The 18,754-nt window shown below is 36.3% G+C and overlaps 3 protein-coding genes and 1 long non-coding RNA gene across 4 annotated transcripts; 2 read left to right on the forward strand and 2 right to left on the reverse strand.

The window, feature by feature from the left end:
- Nucleotides 1–6,331: 6,331 nt before the first annotated feature.
- On the forward strand, nucleotides 6,332–8,074 carry LOC103831122 (S-locus-specific glycoprotein S13). Its single transcript, XM_009106973.3, has 2 exons — nucleotides 6,332–7,706; nucleotides 7,828–8,074. Exons 1-2 carry the CDS (start codon nucleotides 6,386–6,388, stop codon nucleotides 7,842–7,844), a joined length of 1,338 nt encoding a protein of 445 aa, XP_009105221.2. The 5' UTR covers nucleotides 6,332–6,385; the 3' UTR covers nucleotides 7,845–8,074.
- A 1,668-nt stretch (nucleotides 8,075–9,742) lies between these two features.
- Nucleotides 9,743–11,438, reverse strand: LOC103831123 (paraxanthine methyltransferase 1). The gene is made up of 3 exons (XM_009106974.3): nucleotides 11,078–11,438; nucleotides 10,327–10,980; nucleotides 9,743–10,229 (listed from the first exon to the last, which is right to left on the reverse strand). The coding sequence occupies exons 1-3, from the start codon at nucleotides 11,225–11,227 to the stop codon at nucleotides 9,897–9,899; spliced, it is 1,137 nt and encodes a 378-aa protein (XP_009105222.1). The 5' UTR covers nucleotides 11,228–11,438; the 3' UTR covers nucleotides 9,743–9,896.
- Nucleotides 11,439–11,735: 297 nt separating this feature from the next.
- On the forward strand, nucleotides 11,736–15,719 carry LOC108869082. Its single transcript, XR_004449593.1, has 2 exons — nucleotides 11,736–13,566; nucleotides 14,269–15,719. It is a non-coding gene; the product is annotated as an uncharacterized LOC108869082 (long non-coding RNA).
- On the reverse strand, nucleotides 14,805–18,752 carry LOC103831492 (paraxanthine methyltransferase 1). The gene is made up of 3 exons (XM_033275861.1): nucleotides 16,930–18,752; nucleotides 16,175–16,831; nucleotides 14,805–16,124 (listed from the first exon to the last, which is right to left on the reverse strand). Exons 1-3 carry the CDS (start codon nucleotides 17,002–17,004, stop codon nucleotides 15,798–15,800), a joined length of 1,059 nt encoding a protein of 352 aa, XP_033131752.1. The 5' UTR covers nucleotides 17,005–18,752; the 3' UTR covers nucleotides 14,805–15,797.
- Nucleotides 18,753–18,754: the final 2 nt, after the last annotated feature.

The raw sequence follows: 18,754 nt of genomic DNA on the forward strand, positions 1-18,754 counted from the left end.
TTCGAGGAGCCACCAGTACGCGTTTGCTCAGCAGCAATTGGGGTCGCCTCTACCGCTTCCAACCCCGAAGGGCCAACCCTGCTCCCAGAAGCGCCTCGCTTGGCGCCTATCTTTTCAGCCACAATAAGGCTAAGGTCGGGCAATTGCTTCATTGTCTTGGCTCGGTTGATCTCTTTCTGCTCAGCTTGAGTAAAGAGGGATAGTCTCTTCGAAGTCGATTGATTGACGAGGGGAAGCAAGTTTGAGATCCAACGTTCTGCAAAGAAAAATTCTTAATACACGCTATTCACTTGCTAGGAAAAGCAGAAGGAAAACCAAAGAAAACTCACGACTAGCAATTTGATCTATGGATCTTTGAATTCTCTCCCGAGTAAAGTCCTCCCAGTGATCTTGCTTCTGCAGCGCAACGATCCGAGCACTCTCCTTCCAATCCTCGGGATAAGTGGCGAGATTCGGATGACCAACTACAAAAGGAAAAGAGACGCGTTAGACGAGCACATGCTACAATTGTCACATAAGATACTGCGCAGTACCCATCTCTGCATTCCAGAGAACGCGATAACCAGACTTCGGAGGCTCCTCGAACGCTGATCTGTTCGACTTCACATAAAAATACGAACGCTGCCAGTCTGAGGTTTTGGTCGGGTACCCCGTGACCACGTTATAATTTGGGCGCATCCTCGTCGAGACGAGCCCATCATCGGAAATTGAGACTGAAGTCAACTCCTCAAACGACCTCACACTCATCGATGTCCCTGCCTCAGCCGCGATCACCGATAGAACGACCATTAACCGAAGAGAACCGTTCATCAACTGGCTTAAGGCGACTCCTCTGCGAAACGCGTAAGCCGTGACAATTCGGGGAATTGGAAACCACAACTTCGTGTCGCTCCGAAAATACGATTCGTAAATGCATTGATATCCCTTCGGAGGCGACCAAGGCCTCTGATCCCGTTTTGGAACGATGAACGAAACCCCATGTGCATTGAGATCTCGGAGGAGAGCTTCCACCGACTCCACGGTAGACTTCGTCCTCTCGACGTTGGACCAATTTTGTCCATCGACGACCGAAGGTCGAATTCTCCAAACCTCCAGGGGGCTCTCCTCAGCAAAGATGTTCCCAGGGTAGTAGCTGATCGGGACAATCGAGGCGTCGACCGCTTCTTGACCGTCGTCGTCACCCCGGAACTGTTCTCTCGCTTCCGAGACCAAGAGACGCTGCGATAAATCCATATTCCCCGTATCCATCATCGCTTCGTGATGGATATCGCCGGAGTCCCGAGAAGAGACCGCCCCCTTTCCCTTTTGTTCTCGCGTCAAACGATGAGATGACGACATCTCGGATACTCGCAGATCTAAAAACAGAGATAAAGAGAGAGAAAGGAGCGTAGAGAGAGAAAGTACCTTTAGCGCTGCGGAGGAAAATGAAAAGAAGTGGAGAGGGGGTCGCTATTTATAGAGAGAGATAAGCGCGGGGATCAAAGCGTCATCATTACGCCTAATAAGGCCTAAGTGGGCCTAAACCCAATTAGGCGCGTGATCAACAGATGCGCCGGTCCGTATTCTCGACCCGTAAGCGTTTATCTCACGATCGCAACGCGTGAGAAACGGACGCATCAATCCATTCCCTCGATCGAGGAGTATCAATTGAACGGATTGACTCCCCAACGACCTGTCATTTGCTCGGATTGAACCTTTTGTTCTCCGAACCACAGGCACCAAATTCATCAAAGATCGATTGCTCGACCATCAATGAACTGGGGGGGGACTTACTGTTGGGGATGGATTTAACCCATCCACAAAGCCCATCGAACAAAGGGCCCAGTCCAGCAAACCGAGTCGACATCGGCGCAGAAGCCGATTCTCGAGAGATCGACTCGACAGGGAGCGCTGATAGTCGAAGCAGAGAGCAAGCGGAGCGAGGTTGATCGACTCAACGGCTCAGCGAGCATCTCATAATCAGGCCCGAAAGGCCGACAAAGCCCAATTAGTAAAAAGAGTTTAGGTTAAGGTAATCGAACAGAGTATAAAAGGAGAGGAAAGCAAAGGAGAAAGGCATCGACACTTAGCTACACAAACTTAGCGGCGAGATTAGGGTTTATCATCCGTACAATCATCTCTCTGCTATTTGTACTTTTCCGGTTTAAGCTCTCACGAGCTCCGGCTTGCTTTTACTTTCTCCACCTTTGTAACATCATCTCGAAATCTAATAAACGCCTCTGTTCGACCCATTTCTAGTATTGTTTACTTCTTCTGAGACCAAACTCACCTTAAACATAAACTATAACTAACTACAAATTTACATGGCTAATAAATTTGTCTTTAATACTTCTTTATCGTTGCTCAGCAAACGTGTAAGTAGCCAGCTAATAAAAAAAAAATACAATGTTAATATCTCAGCCTTGGGTTATTCCTAATCACAACATAGTCCAAATATAAAAATAGCTGGCTAATATATGCTCTCTCGAGTGTAGTATAATTGCAGCACCATCGTATTATTATTTGGATAGCTAATAAACATTATGTACATGTGTAAATTACTTCCATAACTTTTCCACTTGACCCACTTGAGCTAGGTGATTAGGTAGGTTCTTCCTGCAACATCGAAGTGAACATAAGCGGAAGGAGACAACAAAGGCAGTGAAGTGGGAGAGATGAAAAGGTGCTTCCTTTCTAGAGAACTTTGAGTCTTGTTCATAGTAAAGCTTGTATTTTTTTCTTTTCTCGCCGGAAAGCCGTACGATCTGCATCGTCGGAGACGTTCGCCGATTCGTACATCTTCACTAGTCGACGATTAAATCTCTGGCTCCGGCAATCAACGAAGCGGATAATTTTTCGGTGAAGACACTGGTCTTTCCTCTTGGAAAATGCACTGTACATCTTCGTACAGAGGAAAATATAAGAGAATCTATACTAAATCCTTACAAAATATCCCTGTTCGGAAACTCGCTAGGCGCTACGCGTGCGGCGCATCCGGGCCTAGCGATTTATCGAAAAAGCGGAAAAAAATCGGGATATACGCGGGGCGGAATTTTCTGTATTTTATACGTATAATACTCTATTTATACGTATAATACAAGATAATACATTTTATGTAACAAGTTATCTAAAGTTTTAGAGATATAGTTTGGTCTAGTGGATTTTGAGTGTTAGTAAGTTTGCAAGTCACGTGTTCAAAGAGTAAAAAACTTGTTTTATTTTTATTTTTAATGTTTTCTTTTAATGAGTGGCAAAATAGTAATTAAGTCTTCTTCTTTTTCCCATCGTTCTTGTTTTCTGCATTTTCCACCATAGTTAACATAATAAATCTATCACCAATCACTTAAATTCTGTTGTTTTCTACTTGTTTGTTCAGTATATTTGTAGATCTCTTATTTCATATTCGACTTCAAGCATTAAAAACCCAAAAAAAAAAATTATTTTTGATAAATCCGATTTTTCATCCGATTTTGACGAACTCGCCACGGTGAGTTGCCGAAGAGCGAGTACTCGTCCGATTAAACGGTAACTCGGACGAGTTTTAGAACATGGCAAAATATCGGCAAAATAAAATCTTCCCTCTCCAGCTATTAAGTGTACTTCCCTATAGCCTACAAGGTTTATCCACAACTTGAGGTCAATTTCGTCTTTACATTTCAGCCATAATGCCAATAAAACCATAAGTTTTACAGTTCTTGGTATTAACCTAATTTCATAAATTTCCTTGGTTTTTAAGCAAATTATCCCTATATATAACATATGATTAAATCAACACAAAGGTATTTTGGTAATTTGCTTACTAATCTCATTTGAATGAAAATGAAAATAAAGAAACAAACATAAGATTTATTTAGATGATTCTTCTAGATGAGCTATCTGGATGGACAAACAAACAGTCACAAAAATCTGAATGGATCATCTGGATAGATCATACAAATGGATCATCTCGAAAGAGATGAAAGATGCTGAAACGAACAGCCCCTTGTTTCTTTTGATCCGGTGCATCTTTGGCATGAGGTCGACATCTATGGTGAAACTCTAGCTTTCTTGCTGATCAAGTCATCTCGTCTATTATTGGATCCCCATCTGGTTTTCTAGTATTGGCTAAGGTGAGGTCTACTATATAAATCTCGTACCAGTGTAGAATTTTCTCTATGTTAGTTTAAATTTCGAATCATAATCTCTTTGTTTGAATTGAATTTGTTTGAGTTTTGATTGTTAGTTAGTTCATTCATGATATACTAGAATTAGGAGTCTAGAGAATTCAATCGTTTATTAGATTGTGTGATGTTAAGAGAGGCTATATATATATATATATATATGTGTACACATAGTTTTGAGTACAGACTATATGCAAGGGTGGGGGTTCAGAGATGTCTGGATTATCAACGCGGTGGGGGCTCAGAGACGTCTGAACTAGCTACACAATTTTGTGGGGCGTGGTGTAGAGATGTTTGCATTCGATGCAACTTTGGTGGGCAGAGGTACAGAGACAGATTGTACTAATTATGCCGCGTATGTATATCCGTATGAGGAAATGCGGGGTGTGGTCTACCTATACACTATCAGCGCATTGGTCGTTCCGTGTGATGCTTTAGGCGTCTGTTTCTTCATTTTAGAGCTAAACATCCATAGTTGGGGAGTTCTCTTTATTCAAGTCAGTGGTTTGTATAGTTAGCATCTCATACTTCACTGAGTGATTCTCCTTTATTACTCACTCCTTTTTTTCTCTTTACAGGTTAGCACAGCGAGTAATCGTATATCCGGAGGGTTTGGTTTTGGGATCGATGTGATTTTATTTTGGTTTTAATTCATGTTTTATAAGTTTTTTCAATATATTTTACTTTGGCTATTAAATTTAAAAATGATTTATCGCACATTTACTTTATTTAATGTTTTAATATTTATCCGATTTTTAATAATTGGTTTAATTCGATATTTTACCAGTACATAACAGGCCCTTCTCCAGAAGGGAGGAAACTGTTGTTACGAAAGCACCAACACAAAACCAGATTGGGATGATAATGACTCTCTTGCTTAACCCTCATCCCAAGGTAAATAAAGACCTCAGCAAAGCCGCAAGTGCAATCCATCCAACTTACCACAACAGCTCAAACTGAGTAACAAGCAAAACCAGAACGAAACCAACAAGAGAAGGACAAAGCAAAAACCAGAGCTTTGCAAGTCCAAATGCTAAAACAAACCTAAAACTCTACCAAATGCCACAAGAGACCACACATGAGACCTGGGAGAGAGTACCAAGAGATAATGCCTTCACGAGGATCAACCCAAATCTCGAAATCTGTTGTAACCAACTGTTGAAACAAGAATCTGTCTACTCTACTAGAGACGACAAGCCTATATCTCCATCAGTAATTACACCAATCCCTTGGGAAGGAAGAAAGCCAAATAAACCCATCAGAAATAGACGATGAAACACCCATCATTAAGATGGTAAGCCGAGACCGAATTAACAACCATCGAAAAGAATCCCACACCGGCACGGATCTAACTACGAACATAAGAAGTAAAAGCAAAAGAAAGAGGATTGGGACCTCTCCGGAGAGGCCCAGATCTGAAACTTGAAAACTTGGCGGCAAAAAGAGAGAGACTGCGGACTAGGGCGAGCCAAGTTTAATTATGTGACATCATGATGATTATTAGCTTTTGTTTCCTCTTAGTCCAGTTATCGTTTAATATTCCATGATCGTTAGACTAAATGGTACGAAAGTTTTCAATATACTTTGAATGTATTGAATCATACTATTGAGACCACCATACTTGCGGAATACTATAGCCCTGTTCGTTCTCTTGACGCTGCGGTAGCGACCGGCGGCTAAAAAATGCAAAGGAAATATAATAATTAACAGCATCTTCTTTCAATAATTGACGCTGGCTATCCAAAAATACCAGCTTTCTTTAACTTCGCTCAACTCCGGATTTTATGGCGTCACTAAATTGTAACAATTTCAGTCGCTGTGCTGTTGGCGTTCTGTTTTCACAACAGTGAACGAAAGGATGGATCTGTTATACCGTGTATATTTTGAGCCGCTGAACGCTGACGCAGCGTCAGCAAAAAGAACAGGGCAATGCTATGTGTTTTCTAAACGAAAACTACTCCATATGCAATGTTGGCAGCGTGAGAACTAATAACGTGTAGATATAAAAGTAGTTGACAAAATGATACAAGTTTGTGGAAGTGAATTATTCGATGGGATGAAAAAGTCATGGACTATGAAACACAACATTTTGCTTGCCTGCTAGGATCGTCATAATAATATAATTTCCAATTTGCTTGCGAAGTAACTTAGGATGTATATTAACTTAGGATGTATATATATATGCAAGTTAGGACAAAAACTAACAACAAGAGAAAAAAAAGAAAGAAAGAAAGTGGTGGGGAGAGATGAAAGGGGTACATAACATTTACCACCATTCTTACACCTTCTCGTTCTTGTTAGTCTTCCTTGCCTTGATTCTATTTCATCCTGCCCTTTCGACCTATGTCAACACTATGTCGTCTTCAGAGTCTCTCACAATCTCAAGCAACAGAACACTTGTATCTCCCGGTGGAGTCTTCGAGCTTGGTTTCTTCAAACCCTCGGGACGCTCGCGATGGTATCTCGGAATATGGTATAAGAAAGTCTCCCAGAAAACCTACGCATGGGTCGCCAACCGAGACAACCCTCTCTCCAATTCTAGTGGAACCTTCAAAATCTCGGGCAACAATCTTGTCCTGCTAGGTCAGTCTAATAACACTGTTTGGTCGACAAATCTTACTAGATGTAATGCAAGATCTCCAGTGATAGCAGAGCTTCTTCCCAACGGTAATTTTGTAATGAGATACTCCAGCAACAGAGACTCAAGTGGATTCTTGTGGCAGAGTTTCGATTTTCCGACAGATACTTTACTTCCGGATATGAAACTAGGTTACGATCTCAAAACAGGGCGCAACAGGTTCCTTACATCATGGAATAGTTCAGATGATCCGTCAAGCGGGAATACCACGTACAAACTCGACCTTCGAAGGGGATTGCCTGAGTTTATTCTTATAAATACATTTTTGAATCAACGTGTTGAAATGCAAAGGAGCGGTCCTTGGAATGGAATGGAGTTTAGTGGCATACCGGAGGTGCAAGGATTAAATTACATGGTTTACAATTATACGGAGAACAGTGAGGAGATCTCTTACTCGTTCCAAATGACCAACCAAAGCATCTACTCCAGATTGACAGTCAGTGAGTTCACACTCGATCGATTCACGCGGATCCCGCCGTCATGGGGATGGAGCCTGTTCTGGAGTTTACCAACGGACGTGTGCGATTCTCTTTACTTCTGTGGATCTTATTCTTACTGCGACCTAAACACGTCACCTAACTGTAACTGTATTAATGGGTTCGTTCCCAAGAACCCGCAGCAGTGGGACTTGAGAGACGGAACACAGGGGTGTGTGAGGACGACGCAGATGAGCTGTAGTGGAGATGGGTTTTTGCGGCTAAACAATATGAATTTGCCGGATACTAAGACAGCGACTGTGGATCGGACAATAGATGTTAAAAAATGTGAAGAGAAGTGTCTTAGCGATTGTAACTGTACGTCGTTTGCTATTGCGGATGTTCGAAACGGCGGATTGGGTTGTGTGTTTTGGACCGGAGAACTCGTTGAGATGCGGAAATACGCCGTCGGTGGTCAAGATCTTTACGTCAGATTGAATGCTGCTGATCTAGGTTAGTGTAATCTTCTAAAACTAAACATATTGATAGCTAAATCATCCCATTGATAGTGTATGCGTCTAAAAATGGATATCAATATTATTGTGACATTACAAGCGTTCGTATTTATTTGCAGGCACATGCACCGGTTAACTCTAATAAGGAAGAGGAATAAAATATAGTAGCTGAATAATAAAAGTGCGGGTCTACACTGAGGTTGTAGCAGAATAGCCGAATCAATACATTGCAGTGGTACTATTATGAGACTAATTAAGCGACATATTCATGTACGCATATAAACATTTATAAAATAATCAAATTATAATTAATGAATGCGTTGTTTCCACATGTTGATCAATTTTAAATCATTTACAATTTATATATATGAAAAATAAATATAATATTGTGTTTTTATTTCAATTTAATATGTGATTTAATATATAAGAATTTAGATTGGTTCATCTTTTAGGTATAATAGATTATATGTGATGAAAATCATATTATTTTAAATTATATTTAGTTCTATTCATCCTATTAGTTTATAAATAGATTTTATTACAATCTAATTATACTAAAATGTGAATAATTTTGTTATATTCATTTAGTTTATTTATTCATCTTACATTTTTAAGTATTTATATAATTTGTATATGTTGTCTAAAACTAACATTAGAAGAAGAAGAATAAAAATTACAAATATTAATTTCTCCAATTTAAAATTAAATAATTAATAACTTTATTTTGAAAATAAAATAGCAATTTTTTATTCCGTTGATATTTTGAAATAAAAATTGAATAACTACTATATATTGTATATATTACGTAGAATAGGTTATATATATACATATATATTTTTTAATCAAAAATGCTATAATAAATAATTAATTGTTAAAATAATTCTTATAATCCAATATACATATAATACTGAATTTCAAAAAACTAATTTAAAATATTTCATAAAAAACATTCTAATAGCTTTAGAAAGATATACAAAATTTCCATTTTTGTTATTGTAGAATAAAAAAAATTAATAAAAACTAAAATGTAAATTTTGATAATGTCAATTGCAAAATAATTTAATCCAATAAAGTCAATTACAAAGTTATCAACGTAATAGACCATTGGGAGGTGAGTACGATAAGTAAAAAGTGATTTCTCAAAAAATATTATAAAATTCTTTATTTAGTCATTTTATATCTTTTGTATGGTTTTTTTATTTTTATTTGTTAGTTGGTTTGGGACAACGCACAGCAAATTATTTATTTTTTTTTCTAAGAATTATTTATGTTTTACTAATATTATGATTTGAGTAATAACATTGCATGTGTTCGTTTTAATAACAAGTTAACTGTAACAAAAAAAAACACTGATAAAATTTAGTAACCGGTTATGTCACAAAATTACGTCATCAAAAAGAGAAGAGTGATGCTAGTGACAGTTTGTAACGACAAATTGGTGGTTGTTTAATTAATTTATTGTGGACATTCAATTACTTGTGCAATAGCTATTTTATTGGAGGACGAAATATCATAATGAAGATGCCGATATGGTTATGATCACGATTTTAGTGGTGAGGTGAAAAAGGGACTGACGTGCGTCACGTGCTTCAGATACTATCTGATGGTGGAATATAAAACGTCTGTTTTGAATACAATCTCAATTCATGTATACATTTGCAAGATGTACATGTAGGAAAAATCGACTAAGACTGGTCAAGCTTAGAAACCGTAAATCTCCATTTATGATGAAATCGTCGATATTTGTGAATAATACTTACATATATAATTCAGGCTATTTCAGAGTATTAGCTTTATTATATATATGTGTGTGCTTTAATGTAGGAAATTTGTATATGTATTAATTTCTACTTTTATTTCAAAAGATTTTGTCTTGAGAATCTTCCACCAACCTGATATACGTTATTTTTCCATAACATTTTCGTGTAGTACAGTATCGGTGGAGCATCTTGTTGACACCAATGCGTGTTAGCTTTTTATTTTGCCTAGATGATACAGATAAATGTAAAGATATTCAATCTGCGTTTATTAAGTTGTAGGATATGGAGAATACATAAGCACTAACACAACAACAGTAAGATGTAACAACAAGAGACAACACACCATGGGATGAAAGAAGAAGAATAACAACGATGAAAACACAAATTAACTTTGAAATATCATAAAAATCAATAATATATATGGATCATCAGTTCTTGCGAAGCGCGATGAGGTACTGCATTCCTGGTTTGGCATTCTGGATGCGAGAAAACTCTTCACGTGCCTTGACCTCGACGAGTTCAAAGGCTTTCCTCATTGTGTCCACTCCAAAATGTGCCGATAGGAGAGCTCCACAGCAAGCTCTAAAGGAGACGGCGAGGATCTTGGGGTCTAACGGAAACTCCCCGTTTGGATGAATGATATCCTCAAAAGCCTCAATTGTGAACTTCCCATTCTCCTTTATGATTTCCCTTAATTCGCTTTCTTCTGCAACGTAGAGTGGTGTGCTAAAAGAGTCAACCTTATCTTGGTCGATGACACCCTATTTTTTAATCATAAGATTCGTTAGGATACGATAGTTATGTAACTGTAGTCATGGAGATAATTAATTAGTTTAAGATGAAACTATATATATGTACCTGTTGAGCAAGATCGTTAAGAGAAGCTCCGATGAAATCCAGCACCATTCCTTTAGCGGTCTCCGACATCTTAACTCCGTCTCTTAAACCTGATCCGAAAAGCAGCATCAATCCCCCGGGGAGGATCTCCTCAGCTCTAGCGTCTAATAGATTCTTGGTGTCGGCTGAGTACTGATCAAGATATGCTTTCTTGACTGCTTCGTTGAAGCCAGTGCAGTGCATGTCTCTGTTCCACAGAGGAGAGTCTCGGTCGGTGATCCCTTGGGGATTTTTTGAGGTGAAATGGAAAGCATAACTGATAACTCCTATGTGGAAACTATGTTTAGGGAGAACACGGCCGAAGAAGGAGCCCGGAACACCAGCACTATAGTAGCGTCTGCCCGCAGGAAGTGCCTGGAAGAGAGTGTTGAAATCGTTGGTGGTAGAATCATTGAAGAGGACTTGGAACTCGATGTTCTCCGCCGGGTTTTCTCCGGTTGCCTTGCGGTACTTGTCTTCTACTACATTAATTATGTTTTGTACTGCCACAAAAGTGTTAGGTCCACTCGCACAACCAAAATCCGCAACAATGAAGCGACCAGATATCATGTCGAGGCTCAGTTTGGCTGAGATAGCCTCGTTCATCTTCTCTTTTGCGGCTTCCAACAATGCTCCCTTCAAAACAAATTAAAAAAATGAATCACGAGATTGTTACTACACACACATCGATATGAATTTTTAACGTGTCAAAATCATATTATCATAAATAAACCTGATACGATGAGTGTTTGTTGTAACTCTCAGGACCTTCTCCTCCAATCATGATCCATTGTGGAGTAGTTGCCATGACCGATATCTCTTTTCTTGTTTGATCCTTGGTATTTGATGAGAACTGTGATGAACTATGGACGTCTACATGCATATTTATATTATATTCATTGTGCTTTCTCCTTGCTTTTTTATTTAACTTTATTTTATTATTATGTCTTGTCGTCTCTTCTTGCTTAAACTTAAAAGAGCATTATGGGATTTGATTTACTACAATAATATATGAAAATAACCGAGTGCCCACACTGTACTCGTTTGCGAATTATTGATAATTTTTTTTTTGTAAACTAATTATTGATAATTTAGCCATGTGCTAATGTGCTCTTTATTCGTGACTTTTTTGATAAAACGTAAATATCATTTCAGAAATAACCATTTTTTTGCTTCAAAGCCATGTGCTAATGTACTCTTTGTTTGTGAATTTTTGCTAAAATAAATATCATTTCAAAAATAAAAAGCTCAGGTTTTACACGATGTGATCAACAAATTATAAGATCTCTAAATTTGATCCCACAATAAAAAAGGTAAAAATCATGGAAGCAAAAACAACTCAACCTTAAACCGTTCTGCTTTGAAGCAAAAAAAACAACAAATAACGATAAAATCTCGAATAATCAGATGACAGGTTGAACCGAAATAGAAAAGAAAAGAGAAACCCCAAAGAACACAACGTTAACAAGAAGCTGACTCATACGGCTGCCTAAACAAATTACCTTTCCCAGACAAGCAAAATAAACCATTCAAGGACTGCCCTTGAGGTCGGAGTTGGAATAATAAAGTGAACCCAAGTTCCAGCAAAAGATCTGACAATACTCACCATATCTCCTAAATCTCTTAGACATTATTTGAGAATTAATTTTTTAAGAAAAATTACTTATGTGGTATCACCACAATTATTTTCACTAGAAAAAGATGACATGTCTTAGTGAAAACGATGACATGTTTTAATTCTTATTATGACATGTCACATTTTATTTATGAAGTTTTACATTTTTGTCAAAAAAAAATTTATTAAAAAAAAGTTTTACATATTTAGTAAGATGCTTTAAATATAATAATAACTGATGAGTATCAACACTAATGAAAATTTTAAATTAACAACATAATTATAAATATGTTTTTTACATTAGCATAGAATTGAAAAATAAAATTATGTAAATGTTTATATTTTTCAAAATTAATTGTGAATATAGTTGATATTTTTTGTCAGCATTTGTTAATTAAGTTACATAGTCAACATGAGTCTGTAATTCTTTTGCTGTAAAAAAAAAGAGTTAATTAATTGTTTGAATTATGGTTTAATTCATTAATTGGTATGAAAAAATCTAATCAAATTAAAAAAATTAGTAAATTTATTTGTAAATGATTACCATAAAATATTTCAATATTTCAATTTATATGGAAGGTTTTCATTTATCCTTAGAAAATAGTTTCAATTTTTTTAACAAATAAGAAATTTTTTTTATCTTAACTGTTATTGTTAAATAATAATGAAATAGAAGATAGCAAAAAGAAAAGTTCGATTCACCCAACTGAGAAGAGTGATGGGTCGACAAAAAAAACAGAGAAGAGTGAGGCTAGACTTTTTAGTGACAGTTTGTAACGACAAATTGGTGGTTGTTAATTAACGTATTGTTGAATTTCAATTTACTTGTGAAATGCTATTTATTGGAGGACGGAACATCATAATGAAGATGCCGATAGGCGATATATGGTTATGATTACGACTTTAGAGGTGAGGATGAAAAAGGGGCTGACGTGCTGCAGATACTATCTGATGGTGGAATATACAACTTCAATTTTGAAGACAAGCTCAAAATCGACTGAGACCGTGAATTTCTTTTTCTTTTTATAATGAAATCGTCGTTATTTGTGAACAATATTTTTATATATAATTCAAACTATTTCAGAGTATTAGCTTTTATCTCTTATAGAGATATTAGAACGTATATGCATGGAAATCTCTAAAATTAGGCAAATGCCATGTTACTGCTCCATTTTATTTTAATACCATTACACCCCTACATCTTAACACGTTTATCCTATCGTCTACACTGCCTATGGTGTCAGAAGATATTACTAGACCATCTTATTTACACAAAATGTCTTGAAAGGTTTCGAAACCTCTTTAATTTATTTTAAATATTAAAAATTTAATGACAGGAAGAGCAAATGAAGTTTCATTTTCCGGAAGCTTCGGCCAGTCCGTGGTGGTGTGAATCCTCTGAGTTCTGTAAAAAGTTCGAGATTTGCTTTCTCTTCGCCGGGAGGCCCCTCAGGATGTCATTGCATGATTTTTCCCAAGTTACAGGCCTTAATTGCAGCAAGATTCCGAAGAAAAACATCAGAAGGAAGAAGAACCCCATCATAGAGAAGCAGTATTGGGAGGAATTAATTGCAGGAAGAGTCCACCCGATGAACTCTTCTTCAAAGGTTAAATTCTCTCTCCATATGTTTTTACGATGTGGCTCTTCCTCTTGTTCACCTGTAAGTACCATGTAGACATTGATTTCAAGCTCTGTCATCTTGATTCCAAACGATGTGTGGCAAATCACCATTCGAAGTTCATTAAAGATAACATACAAGTTAGCAGTTTTGGACATACTTAGTCGTTACATTTTATTTTCTGATTAGAACCCACAAAATAGATAATGTTAACTGATGCATATTTAGTTAGCTTCTACAAAATAAGTTAGCGTAACTGTTCGAAGCTACAAATATGTACCATGTGCTTACACATGTTTGGATAGTTGCTATAAATAGGCATCATGTGTTGCCATTAGCATCTACATGTTAAGTTAGATGTTACAAAATATGTTGCGGCTAATGAATAACTGGTTGTTAAGATTTTATTAAATAGGTGTTGTTAGTTGATGTATTGTTTGTTAGCTACTCTAAAAATGTTTAAGTTAAATAATATATGTTTTGTTAGATGTTACATTTTATGTGACTTTTAGTTCACACATATTTGGTCAGTGGCTTCAAAATATGGTGCATGTATGAAGAACTATAGGAAAGGACAAAGACGTTATAAGGATACTTCAAATTCTTGTCTCCTAGTTGTGATGATTAAGATTTTATTTTTCATCTTACATATAATTCTTAGCCACCATTTTGTCAATTCTATGTGTTTAGATGACCAGTATGATGTTCGTCAAAGATGACAAATATGAGAAGAAGTTGGGAGTCACGCCATCATAGTGACAAATAAGAACATCAAACACATCGTTTGGCTTTCGTTGGTCCCAAAGGTGGTGGTTAACTTGGAGGCATCTTGATAACATTTATGTTAGCTAACATTTTCTTAGTTACTTGTTTTATCTATGTGTAAGAAGATATTAATTCATGCTCATCTAAAATAAAAGACTTGATTTATGTTATATTATTAGCATATAATATTAATACTTAACTAACAATATATTTACTAACACACTTAGAGATTACATGCTTTGTATACAATCACTAACTCTCACACTTCTCTAGCCTCTCTAGTTTCACTCGGATGTATAGTAATGCATAACCACTAATATTTGATTTAACAGTTAAGACGATTGTTAGCCGTTAATATCATAAGTGTAACAAAATTGGGTTCATCCTTTGTCATATGCCCTTCAGAAGAAATTACTGACATTTAACTTTAATTATAGACCAGTGACAAATCGTCATCAACACATATACGTAAAAACTGTAGCCACTATTGATCTAATTAACAATTACGATCATGCGATAAGTATGAACAATGTCAACGATAAAATATAATGTAACAGATAACATGTTAATTATACATACGGAATATTATAACAGGTAACTTTGTTGTTTTCGATCGTGTGATGAATACACTGGTTCACAAGATGTACATGAATCTCTTAAGCTCCTTTGAAATCACAAAATATAAATGATCGTCTTTTCCAATTCGACATGACTTCTACTGAAACTCTACGACGAGGATAGACGGTGTATGATGACGATGATATATAATTAACTTTCTATGAAAATAGTAAAAAAAAAAGATTATTTGTGGCTGAGAATCACTTACTATTAAGAACAGATAATGACAGCTACCTAGTAGAAAGCTAGCCGCCTATTTAGCAAGTGGAGTAAAAGGCAATATAGAAATCTAGGATTGTACTTGTGCAGATTACACCGAATCAAAACATGCTTGCCTTACGTGTCCGGACTATAGGGGTAAAAGGGGGATGGGGGACGCAAATATCTACAGTTCTGAAGGGTTTTTTTTGCTTTCGGGTACTTTCTTAATTTCACACCGATTTAGGTATATTAGTCCAATTGTCTCTTTATTATATATATGTGCTTTAATGTAGGAAACTTGTATGTATTTCTACTTTTTATATCAAAAGATTTTGTCTTGAGAATCTTCCACACCAGCCTGATATTATTTTTCCATAACTTTTTCGTGTAGTACAATATTGATGGAGCATCTCGTCGACACAAATGCGTGTTAGCTTTTTATTTTGCTTAGATGAACCAGATAAATATAAAGATATTAAATTTATTAAGCTGTAGAATAAATAAGCACTAACACGACAACAGTAAGAAGTAACAACAAGAGACAACACACCATGAGATGAAAGAACAAGAATTACAACGATAAAAACACAAATTAACTTTGAAATATCATAAAAATCAATAATATATTTGGATCATCAGTTCTTGCGAAGCACGATGAGGTACTGCATTTCTGGTTTGGAATTTTGGATGCGAGAAAACTCTTCACGTGCCTTGACCTCGACGAGTTCAAAGGCTTTCCTCATTGCATCTGCTCCAAATTGTGCAGATATGAAAGCTCCAAAAGAGGCCTTGGTGGAAACGGCCAAGATCTTGGGGTCAAGTGGAAACTCACCATATGGGTGAATGATATCCTCAAAAGCCTCGATTGTGAACTTCCCATTCTCCTTTATGATTTGCCTTAACTCGCCTTCTTCTGCAAAGTAGAGTGGTGTGCTGAAAGAGTCAACGGGTATGGTAGTTATGTAATTATAGTATTTTAGATAATTAACTAGTTTAAGATGAAATTATATATATGTAATTGAGCAAGATCGTTAAGAGAAGCTCCGATGAAATCCATCACCATTCCTTTAGCGGTCTCCGACATCTTAACCCCGTCCCTTAGACCTGATCCCAAGAGCAACATCAATCCCCCGGGGACGAGCTCCTCAGCTCTAGCGTCTAATAGATTCGTGGTGTCGGCCGAGTACTGATCAAGATATGATTTCTTGACTGCTTCGTCGAAACCAGTGCAATGCATGTCTCTGTTCCACAGAGGAGAGTCACGGTCGGTGATCTCTTTGGGGATTTTGGAAGTGAAATGGAAAGCATAATTGATAACTCCTATGTGGAAACTCTGCTTAGGGAGAACCCGTCCGAAGAAGGAGCCCGGAACACCAGCAGTATAGTACCTTCTCCCCGCAGGAAGTGCCTGGAAGAGAGTGTTGAAACCATTGTTGGTAAAGTCATTGAAGAGGACTTGGAACTCAATGTCCTCCTCCGGGTTTTGTCCGGTTCCCTTGCGGTACTTGTCTTCTACTGCATCTATTATGTTTTTCACTGCAGCAAAAGTGTTAGGTCCACTTGCGCAACCAAAATCCGCGACACAAAAGCGATCAGAAATCAAGTCGAGGCCGAGTTTGGCAGAGATAGCCTCGTTCATTTTTTCTTTTGCGGCTTCCAACAAAGCTCTCTGTGAAAACATATTAAAGAAGAGACTGTACATACATACATACACATGAAATTCCTGATTTTTGGAAACCACACACATATATATAAAAATAAATAAACCTGATACGATGAATGTTGATTGTAACTCTCAGGACCTTCTCCTCCAATCATGACCCATTGTGGAGTAGTTGACATGATCGATATGTCTTTTTTTCTCCCTTTTCTTACTTGGTTTGATAGTTGCTATTTGATGAGAACTGTGATGAACTATGGACGTCTGCATGCATATTAATACCATAATATATTATTTACTTCGAGGCTATTGAATTTTTTTTTTCAAGTGTTGAAAGTTTCACGTGAAACTGTTAAAAGAAAATTAATATGATATTGAGGGTTTGTAGTTGAATGTTTTAAAATGGTAGAAAAATAAAAGCATGGTCCACAACAGTGATATGTGTTATATGCTGATTGGTTATTGAATTTTTTGATTTTTTATTCAACCTATAATTATTTCATAACAATTATTTTATAGTAAATTATTTTATTTCTTTATTTATTTTATATAAAACTATTATTTTGGATTCTATAAATAAAATTATTAAATTGAAAGAATATTTAAATATCTTTTTATTATTATTTTAGAATATTTTTATAAAAACTATTTATTTAATAATTTTTAATAAAATATTCATTTCGCGCCGAGCATGCTACCTAGTAGAATGTTAAAAATAGAAGTCAGGTGTTGAAAAGTAAAACATTGTATATAGCCTAATATTATTATTTTGTATTATAATAATATTATTTTGTATGTATAATGTTATTATTTTATAAAGGGAATAAAACGTTGAGGAAAATACTCTATTACAACTTTAATAATTTATATAGTGTGTCACATGATTTGAAAAATTGATTCATGCTAAATACGCCTCCAACCTGATTTTTTTGTTTTGAAACACCGCCTCCAACCTGATTATAATTCGAATATGTGTGTGTGTAAAATATAATTCATGTTGTGGATCTGGCGGAGGTAGTGAGACGTTTATACTAGCGGTACTTTTTAATGGAGATTACGTAGCATATAAATGTATGTGCTAACGACACATTTAGTGGAGATTATGAGTGTATAAAGACGTTTCTACCAGTTACCTAGGATAAGATTTAGAGAGTACAAAGATGGATTTATGTACTAGCAACTTCTAGAGATATAAATATATTATTATAAGAAAATGCGGGATGCATAGAGTTGTTAATATACTATTAGCAAATTGATTGTGTTTGAACGGTGCACTAGGCATATTACTTGTTATAGGACATGCATTAAGTATCGTGTTTGTTTTATGCTAGACTTACACTTGCATAGTTGAAATAGTACAACTGAGTTAGTGGTTTGTGTTTGACATTCATTATTTTGTTTAGTGACTTCGCTGTTACTGAATTCTTCTTTCTATTTTCTTTCGGGATGAGATTGACGAATATATCATTGTTCGAATGAATTGGTGGTATCAGACATTTTTTTCTTTTTTCATACATTTGTTTTGATTTATCAAACATTTATTTCAGTTTTTTTTATATTTATTGGAATTTTTTGTTAAGCAGACAATTTTGAGTAAAAATAAAGTGGTAATTAAGAAAGTTAATTAATTGAAAAACTTTATAAAATGAATAAAAATACGGGTGTTACATTGCTATTTTCTCTGTGAAGCCTCATTGCTTATTTGCTTGTATAATTTCCCACCTGTTTCCTCCCGCATGTGTACCTGAGTTAATATAGTTTTGAAAACAGAAGGTCGATTTGAAAACTGGCGGGTGTGGTTTCTTCGCGGTTTAAGCTCGATTTCGAACGGTTCGGCTCGGTTCGATTGGGTTATCATTTTCTCAGAAACCAAGGGAAGAGAACCGTAAAATCCCTAAACCATCGCGTTTTTGCGCCACTTCATCTTCCTTC

The sequence above is a fragment of the Brassica rapa genome, chromosome A07 (assembly GCF_000309985.2).
Source record: "Brassica rapa cultivar Chiifu-401-42 chromosome A07, CAAS_Brap_v3.01, whole genome shotgun sequence".
Classification (NCBI taxonomy): Eukaryota; Viridiplantae; Streptophyta; class Magnoliopsida; order Brassicales; family Brassicaceae; genus Brassica; species Brassica rapa.

What these genes read in the sequence shown, in the direction of transcription:
- LOC103831492 (XM_033275861.1), bottom strand. Translation starts at nt 17,004, where the DNA reads ATGTCAACTACTCCACAATGGGTCATGATTGGAGGAGAAGGTCCTGAG. An exon ending in ATCAACATTCATCGTATCAG is followed by an intron (nt 16,832 to 16,929) that starts GTTTATTTATTT and finishes ATGTTTTCACAG; the next exon opens with AGAGCTTTGTTGGAAGCCGC. An exon ending in ACGATCTTGCTCAATTACAT is followed by an intron (nt 16,125 to 16,174) that starts ATATATAATTTC and finishes TACTATAATTAC; the next exon opens with ATAACTACCATACCCGTTGA.
- LOC103831123 (XM_009106974.3), bottom strand. Translation starts at nt 11,227, where the DNA reads ATGCATGTAGACGTCCATAGTTCATCACAGTTCTCATCAAATACCAAG. An exon ending in ACAAACACTCATCGTATCAG is followed by an intron (nt 10,981 to 11,077) that starts GTTTATTTATGA and finishes TTTGTTTTGAAG; the next exon opens with GGAGCATTGTTGGAAGCCGC. An exon ending in TTAACGATCTTGCTCAACAG is followed by an intron (nt 10,230 to 10,326) that starts GTACATATATAT and finishes ATTAAAAAATAG; the next exon opens with GGTGTCATCGACCAAGATAA.
- LOC103831122 (XM_009106973.3), top strand. Translation starts at nt 6,386, where the DNA reads ATGAAAGGGGTACATAACATTTACCACCATTCTTACACCTTCTCGTTC.